General features: G+C 55.7%; 2 protein-coding genes across 2 annotated transcripts in view; both read left to right on the forward strand.

Annotated features, from left to right (window-relative positions):
• Positions 1–2,307, forward strand: NCLIV_063500 (conserved hypothetical protein; the record flags this gene model as incomplete). The annotated part of the gene is made up of 4 exons (XM_003885901.1): positions 1–256; positions 646–717; positions 1,293–1,497; positions 1,791–2,307. The coding sequence occupies 4 exons, from the start codon at positions 1–3 to the stop codon at positions 2,305–2,307; spliced, it is 1,050 nt and encodes a 349-aa protein (XP_003885950.1).
• A 2,470-nt stretch (positions 2,308–4,777) lies between these two features.
• NCLIV_063510 (GH23102, related) overlaps positions 4,778–8,510 on the forward strand; it is a gene marked incomplete at both ends in the record, with an annotated part of 4,491 nt that continues 758 nt past the window's right edge. The window contains 6 exons of the mRNA XM_003885902.1: positions 4,778–5,305; positions 5,899–6,192; positions 6,527–6,695; positions 7,192–7,342; positions 7,779–7,944; positions 8,131–8,422. Coding sequence (XP_003885951.1) covers positions 4,778–5,305; positions 5,899–6,192; positions 6,527–6,695; positions 7,192–7,342; positions 7,779–7,944; positions 8,131–8,422 — 1,600 coding nt within the window. The remainder of the gene's footprint in view (positions 5,306–5,898; positions 6,193–6,526; positions 6,696–7,191; positions 7,343–7,778; positions 7,945–8,130; positions 8,423–8,510) is intronic.

Genomic DNA, 8,510 nt, shown 5'->3' on the forward strand with positions numbered 1-8,510 from the left:
ATGGGAACATCTCGACAGAGACAGAAGCCGGCGCGGCCAGGCTTCCCGTCCTCGCTGTCAGCCTTTGCCGAAGACGAGGAACTGAGTGAAGATGAACAGGCGTTGCTCCTGGCGAACTTCAGACGCAAGCTGGCGGGGCTGCACGGAGAGCCCGCCGCTGAGGAAGCTTCTGACGAGGAAGAAAAAATTGGAGACAAGAGACTCGCCGAGTTAGGGTACAAAAGACTTCCCCATGAACGGGTTCTAACCTCAGCAAGTGAGTCACTACGCTATCACCAGAAAAAGGAGGAGTTGCCGTTCGAGCATGCATCTCAAATCGAGATTGAGGAGTCTGTATCTCCCCATCTGGACGGAAACAAATGCTCCATAGCCTCAGACAGCTACGAATACATGCCATGTATACATATATATGTGTATATGTATGTGTGTATATATTTGTATGTATATGTACATCCACATGTGAATATGGATATGTACAAGAGTTCGTATGTGTTTATGTGTGTGCGTCTCGCTTTAGTGAGAAGAAGGTAGCCGGTCTTCCGCGCGTTTCCGTAACCACCTCTTTCCATCAGAATGGTGGTGCGTTTGCCGCCTTTTGCGGCCAACGTATGTGCCTTTCCGTGTCTCGTCTCGTTCTCTTTGCAGATCAGAAAGCTGGGTTTGTGCCGGAGTCGCGAAACCACACGCGAGGCATGATCGCAGTCAACGACGTGGCAGGTAGGCTGGTCCCTCTGTTGGACCCGGAGAGGTATAAGGCCGTGGGCGCATCTGCAACTGGAGCACACGTGTCTCTTTCTCTCCATTTCTTCGCATTTCTCGAGGCATCCTCAAAACATCCTCGCTGAGTGGTCGGAGGCAAGACGCCTCTAGGTCGCCTGCCGTTCCGGTTCACCATCTTGCAAAGGCGAGCCGTCGCAACGCGCTGTAGTCTCGATCCCGGTGCCGCACATCGGGGAGAGAAAGGCCAGTTGTGAGGGCCTCGAATCGTTGTCGCCACAACCCCGAGACGTTTTCAGTCACCGATGCTTATAAACGGTTCCACATGTGATCTTGGCCCCGATATTACTCCTCGGGCGGTGACGCTGATCAAGCGTAGAAATCCAATTGTGCACATTCCTAAACGTGCTGGAGTGTGTATGTCTCTTCCAGCTGGAGTCTCATTCAGTAGCGCAGACACCCTGTCTCTGTTTAGTCAAAGAGGTCTACACGTACCCCCTCCCCCCCGGTGAGAGAGAGACACATGTTCCATGTGCGCGGCTGTTTTGTCTCCTGTCGTATCAACGCGACTGTAGGCTTGGAACAGAAACTGGAGGAAATACGGTATAAGCCGCCGGCGGGGATGCGGCGCGTGCCCTGGATCGAGACGCTCGCCGTCGTAGCCTCTCCTCAGGCTGAGGCCTCCACGACTGGAGCTGACGGCGAAGAGCCAGTCGGGAACGAGGAAAAGAAGACCCATCTGCCAGGCGCCAGTCAAGACCTCGCGAGAGAAAAATACTTGTAAGAAACGCGTTTCCGCAAACAGCCAAACACGCTGAGAGATTTCAACCTCCGACGCCCATATATATATATATATATATATATATATACATGTATAGACGCATATATATAGGTGTATGTGTATATGTGTGTCAGCATGTCTTTCAACACGCGTACGCAGGGGAATGCCGCGTCTGTTGGTCGATCTCGCATCGTTTCTTTCTGTTCCTCGCTGTGTCACGCGTTCTTCCGCCCACGCCCCTGGGTCCAGACTGTATTCCGGCGTGTCTCAAGTTTTTTGCGGGTTTTCTCAGCATTTCGCTGACTACGGAGGCCGCGCGCGTGGGCTTGACTCGGCTTCGGCAGCTCCACCTCAAGTTCACTCGGCCGTCCGACTTCCTCGCAGAGATGCTAAAAAGCGACAGTCACATGGCGCGTGTGCGCGAGCGTCTTGCCGCCGAGAAGGACCAGCTGGAGGACTTTGAGGAGAAGAAGCGAAAGAAGATGAACAAGAAGTTCCAGCGCCTCAGCGGGCATAAACTGGTTCGCGAACAAGAGGAGGCGCGTCGACGCAACGCCGAGCTCAAAGACATTGCGGCGTGGAAGAAAGATCGCGAGCAAAAGGCGAAGAGCTCACGCAGTGGAGACGGTTACCAGGACGCCGAGTCGGCCTTCGACGCGTGGGTCAAGAAGAAGGATCAGGACAGCCTCGAGGAGGAGCGGGCGCAGAGGCAACTGCGGAAGAAGCGCGCGAGAGGCGAGGTGGATGCAGACGCAAAGGGCAGCGGGAAGAAGCGGCAGAGAAGCAGATGGGGAAAGAAGAGGAAGTGAACTTGGCAGGACCCGAGCGAAAAAAGACGCAACCGGACGGAGCGGAGAGCCAAGTGAACAGAGCCGGGCGGCGCGCGCATGACGGGATCCATGTGAGAGGTGGGGATACATGGCGCAAGGGCGTTTTCTGTGTTTCGTAAAGAAAACGCGCGAAAGAAACATGCGGAGGTGACGCGAAGACTCTTCTCACAGACACACTTGGGCGCGTCAAACTTGGACTCGGATTGACTGGCTCTTGCTTGCGCGCACTTACCGCGCGGGGTCGGGGCCCTCGACGTGCGAAAAACAGGCCAGACGGCAGGCGCTTCGTCTCCAATGTTTTGCGTGGAGAAGGTGCGCAGCGAAACGCCTCTGCTTTCGAGTTCGTCCCAAGGGAAATTCGCGAGTATGCGCAACGCGACCGCCTTCCGGGCGCGGGTGTTTTTGGCAGCAAGGTCCGAGGGGGGGTTAGGTTTGAGAGGGGGAGGGACTCGCCCTTGCGTCCAGGGGGTGCTAAAGGAGGCAGAGGAAACAGAGAAGGCGCGACGGAAGAGGCGGGCGAGAGGTCTAGACACACAGAGAGACACAGGGGGGGTGTAGAGAGAAACCGATTCTGGAGGACCAAGTGGGGAGACAGATGGTATATGTGAAGACTAACCTTTCATGAAAGTCCACGCTTGCATTTGCCTAGTCATATCGAAGCAGCAAACGTAAGGAAAATGTCATTCCAAGGCCTGGGAAGCAGAACCTGTTCTGCAAGGCGCCTCGTTAATCTCTCGGTGTGTCCTGACACGTCAGCAGGCTTCAGCAAATAACTCAGTCAGGCGCTGGCAGTTGACCACTCCGAAGAAGCGAACGTTCTCTGCACATCAGTTACTTTTCTGACAAGTCGAATCCGATAAGAAACACGCTCTTTCTGAAAAAAGGCCAGTGCGGTTCAGATAACACAAACAGGCCTCTCTCTGCTAGATCCTAAATATAAACATATATATATATATATATATATCTGTATGTAGAGAATACATTTTAAACGCACTTTGGAGACGCGTGTGTGGTAAGGATATAGAGGTGAACGCAGATTCGTGAACGTAAATATATAGAGACAGAGACAAGGCCGATACCGTGTTGCAGCGGGAAAGATTCATAGAGAGGTCGAGACATCTAGCCAGCTGCAGCGTAGATAGATGTCCAGCCGATCGGATAGTGACTGGTGTGTGTGCCATGATCCCTTGGTCAAAATCTCCATTCGCACAGTCCTAGACGGGGCACACCTGTAAGGTGTACAGTCAACGTATCGGATTGTGAGGAAAGCACGACACAGACAGGGAGGCGCTGTCAGTTTTGTGAGTTTTCGGTCTCTCGCGTGTGTTGGGTAGCTTCGCTCCTCTCCTGTTCCACTTCCCTCTGTTCTGTTTCTTTGCGTCACAGAGGCATTCACAGTCCAGGGTGTCTTCAGAGAAACGCAAATCTGAATGCGGAAGTGAAGCAGGAAGGGGGGACGGTCCGTCAGGAAAGCTCGCCAGGACGCGCATGCAAGCAAAAACTACGGCGGCCTCCCGGGCGCGCTGGAGAGAGTTTTTCCGCGCTTGGTTGGCAAGGCTGCTTTCCCGATTTCTCGGCGTTTTGCCGACTTCGCAGTGAAGCAAAAGAGAAGAGGATGTCTGGGCGCACTTTTCTCCTCGCAGTCGAGCTGAGAAAAAGACGGAACGTCCCGGAGGTGCCGGCTAACCGTCAAAGTTCTGGAAAGCAGCTTAGCTGAGACCCCGTCGCGCGCGCCTTCGCCCGTCTAGCGCCTTCCTCGGGGAAACGCGCGACCGTCGAGAAACGCGTTTTCCCCTTTTTCTTCCGCAAGTCCCGCAGAGTGCCCAATTTTCCGAGAGCCCCGCGCCTCTCCGCCTACCACCGCGCCTCTCCCGGTTTCTAGCTGCTGCGAGAGCGGTTCGAGCAGGAAACCCGCCGCCCGTTCGGTTTCGCAACGAAAAAGGTGTCTTGTTCGCGAGAGAACAGAGACTTTTTCTGTTTAAGTTGAACCGCAAAGCAGACGCGTGCTGCCTCGTGAAGTGACTCGAGTCCCAGGGTTCGATCCTCTCGCTGTCTCGCACAGGAGCCTCCGTCTAGCGAGATGTGTATTCAAGAGAGTCGCGATCGACGTCGCACATGCATGTATACATGCGTGTTTCTTTGAGAGCTCTGCGCACACACTTCACTCCCTTTGCCTCCCGTGGTGACTGTGCGTCTCGCCCTCTGTTTTCTGTGCACGACGGTTCCGCTCCGGGAGGTTCCACAGCCCCCCTCGGTCTTGCTGTCTTGCCTTCTCTTCTCCCGTGTTCGGTTGCCCCACTGTTTTCCTCTCCTCTCTTTCCCTCTGGCCCGTCGGACACCTTCTCAGACGTTCTCACCTCCTGTCTCTCTCCCGCCCCTCGTGTTGTTCCTCCCCCTCCCTTCCCCCTGTCCTTTTCCTTTCCTTTTTCCTGTCCCTCTTCCATTCGCAATGGCGGAGTCTGCAGAGTCTCCCGATACACCTCCGCGTTCAGCTCAGTCTGAGCGCCCGGCAAGCGCGCGGCATACCCCCCCAGCGGTGGCTGTTCTTCGCGCGTCCTCGTCAGAGGCCACGCGTCTAGGCAGTCCACCAGCTGGTCGCGCGGAGGAAACTGCGCCGGGACTTCCGACCGCGTCGCTCGGCCCGCTGGACAAGGAAGTCTACGAGTACATCCCCGACCCTGCTCTCTCGCTCGCTCCTCAAAACTCGCAGACTGAAGAGCTCTCCCGGTCCACCTCCCGCGCCTTCCGCGGGAGACGGAACGACGTCGACGACGACAGCATCGAGCCGAGCGTCGCGTTCGAGACGTTCCGAGGGAAAACCTACAAAACAACTCAGTTCAATCAGGGATTCGCCAAACAGCCTGCCGCGAACGCGCGCAAGACGCGCGCATTCCGCGACTACGACGCCTCCCCTGAGGTCGAAGTCACGCGCGTCGGCTCGAAAGGACCCGGCGATGGCGTCAAGCAACTCGAATCGGTGCGTTGGGGAAAACCGAGGAGACGAGAAAGGCCAGCGATTCTGGGGCACGCCGCGGCGGCTTTGCGCCTAAGAAGACCCGAAAAAAACCCACAGACAGCTAAACACGGGTGGCTCTGACGCGCCTCAGAGGAACGCCCACGCTCTGCCTAGAGCGCGTTCGAGAGCTGTACATACACTCGTGCTTCTCTCGGGTTCTCCTTGCCCACTTAAGCGGAGCTGCGCAGCGGGCTTCTGACCATCCGCGCATTCGTGTAGACCTGTTTCGGCGCTCAATCAACTCGCTTCGGGATTTTGGGTGTGGAGCATTCCCGGACTCTCCCCTTGTCCACCTGTCCATGCACATATCTCTTTTTTCGAGTCTCGAGTTTGACAGTGCGCATGTGAATCCAGTGTACACAAAACTGCCTGATGAAACACAGAGGTGGACCTCAGATGCATATATATATGGATAAGTAGATAGATAGATAGATAGATAGATAGATAGATAGATAGATAGATATTTGTATATACATATATATAAGCATATGGTTAGTTTCAGGTGTATACAAGCGTTTTGTGTGCCTTGCTTGTACGTGTGCTTTTGGTTTCAGATGTCGATTTTTGAGCTGGGGAACACGTGCTTCGAGACGCCTCTGGGGCGGCTGCAGCGCCTGCGCATGGAAGTGGAGGAGATGCTGGACTTTGTTTCTTCGTTCATTGTCAGAGAAAACGTGGACGAGGCTAGCCTCGAGGACACAGAGAAGACAACCGACGGCGGCGCTGCGGGCTCTGGGTCGCGGACGATGTACACGCAGAAAATCCTGACGCCTGAGGAGAAGCAAACGCTGCTATTCGGTCGAGATCCGCTGTCACTCATGGGCGAACTCGACTGCTTGCGCATGCAGGTGCGCGAGAACTCAATTTCAACACGCGAGGGATCTATCGAGGCCACAATCCACGGGTTCGAAGCCATCTCACATCTACACAGAGAGACACAGGCACATGCGTGTGCGTCCTAAAGGGGATCAACCGCGCTGCAAGCCGCATGCTCATCTACCTAGATAGATAGATATAGATAGATAGATAGATAGATAGATAGATAGACCAAGAAACAGTCAAGTTTTTTTGCAACTACCGATCATGTGCGTATGGGTGTTCATATGCGTTGTTGAGGGAGCCGAGAGGACGTCTGAGTGCACGACGGCAGCGCGGATATCTGGTGTCTCTCCGCTTTTTCAGATTCTGAGCGTGATGAACGACCCGTCCCTGCAGCGTCTCTTTGCGGGGGTAGAGCCGACTACCGGGAAGAAGAGCGGCACACAGTTGCTGCTCCAACACCTCACGCAAGTCAAGTTGAATCTGACGAGTGTCGCGGGGGCGTGCTCGAAGAGTGAAGAAGAGAAGCAGCGTGAGCGACACAAAAATGCGGCTGCGCAGCGCTAGCGACGCTCGCGCCTCGACAGCGGGAACACGCGCGCGGCTTTCCACGAAGTCACGCAGGGTCTTTCTCTCTTTCACGAGGCAAACGCTCTTCTGAAGGGGCCTTTTCGCGCAGTCTCCGAGGCAAACCTTGCGGGAAAAAGGGCTGGCGACGGCATGGGTCTCTGGGGTTGGGGGAGGGGGGGGGGACACGGGGATTTGTGTTTCCCGCCCGTTTTGGGCTTACCTGCGCCGCGTGTGTTTTGCCTCGCACAGCCGACTGACGTAGCCAACGCAAACAGGTGTACCCGAGGCGTCTCTCCAGAATCTGTAGAACTCGCGTTTTCCATCGTCTTAAAGCCCCAACATACCCTGCGGTGGAGCCCGGGCTCTTTTCCACCTTCTAGGTGAAGGGGCTCCCGTCTAGACACCCAGCGCCGTCCTTTTTTCCCCTCGCCTCTTTGCGGAATTGTGTGTCCTCGCAGCAGAGAAAAACGCGAACGGCGAGGCGCATGCGCTGCCTGCGGGCACGTCGACCGCGCCCAGCGCGGGGAGCGCCTCTGGCGAAGGCACGGTTTCGACGCAGTACGACATTTACTGTGTCCCTTCGCTGCGGCCGTTGCTCGACAGCGGCAGGTAAGGAGCCTGTCACACTTCCAGTACTGAGGCGCGCGCGTGAAAATCCGATGAATGGAATCAGTTATGCGCATATATCGTAGAAGTCCGCGTTTTTCCGACCTTGCAGGCGTGCGCGGGTCTTCTTTCGCACGCTTCCAGTGCGGAGAACGGGAGGGTGGAGCTAGGTGGGGCAAACGAAAGAATCTTTTCTGCATGTGCTCAGAGTTCTCTTTTCATACCTGTGCGCATGCCTCTACGTGTCTGGACGACCCTACCTATATCTACATATAAATGTATATATATTTGTATGTAGGTATGCATGTAGATGCGTAACTGCGTGGATGTGTCAATACGTGACTGTGTCGCTTCGAGGGTGTGTGGACGAAGCCGGCATGACGAACGTCAGGATTCTTGGTCGATGTATTTCTCTCTTTTTGAATGTTTGCGTGGACAGAGTGGCGACTTTGGAGAGGCGTTTGGCGCAGGTTGAGGGTCGGATCGGCATGAGCAACATCAGCCTGTTGCCGTTTGCAGATCTTCAACAAGCTGTCTCGAGCATTTCTCAGAAGATTTCCCTGTTGGACCAGAACAAAGTGGAACAGCTTCACAAGCGCACGCAAGTGAGTCTCCGGCCGAAAACGCGAGTGCCGAGGTCTTTCAGGTTCTCGCGGAAGGGGTTCCCTGGACTCGCCTGCATGCGCGGGAGCCGCAGAGACCCTGACTATTTGGCAGGTGCGTTTCGCCGGGAAAAGGCGTCCGCCTTCTGCGAAATCACGCCTCCTTTTTGTGTGGCTTTTGCCTCTCAGAGCTTGTTGCACGAACTGCATGCGCTCCAGCACCGGCGTCGGGAGATCGACCTGGCGAGTTCTCAGACGAGCGGGAGAGTTTCAGAAGGGCGTTCGGGCCAGGACGGCGAAGAGCGCGAGTCTGCGCTGGCCACGCGAAACAGCCACAGAGACGATCAGCGAGTAGAAGAAATGTTTGATCTGTGCGAGAGGTGGAAGGGTACAGCCGCAGCGCTGCCGTCCGTTGTGGAGAGGCTCCAGGCTCTAAAGGCCCTTCACCAAGAAGCGGGCGGGCTGTCCGTGCGGCTCGGAGGTGAGACGGCAGAGACTCTCCCTGCGACATAAAAGCACGACTCCCGAAAGGGGATAAAGCGGGATGGGACGGGAGACGGGGGGAGGTA

This window comes from Neospora caninum, chromosome XII, assembly GCF_000208865.1.
Source record: "Neospora caninum Liverpool complete genome, chromosome XII".
Classification (NCBI taxonomy): Eukaryota; Apicomplexa; class Conoidasida; order Eucoccidiorida; family Sarcocystidae; genus Neospora; species Neospora caninum.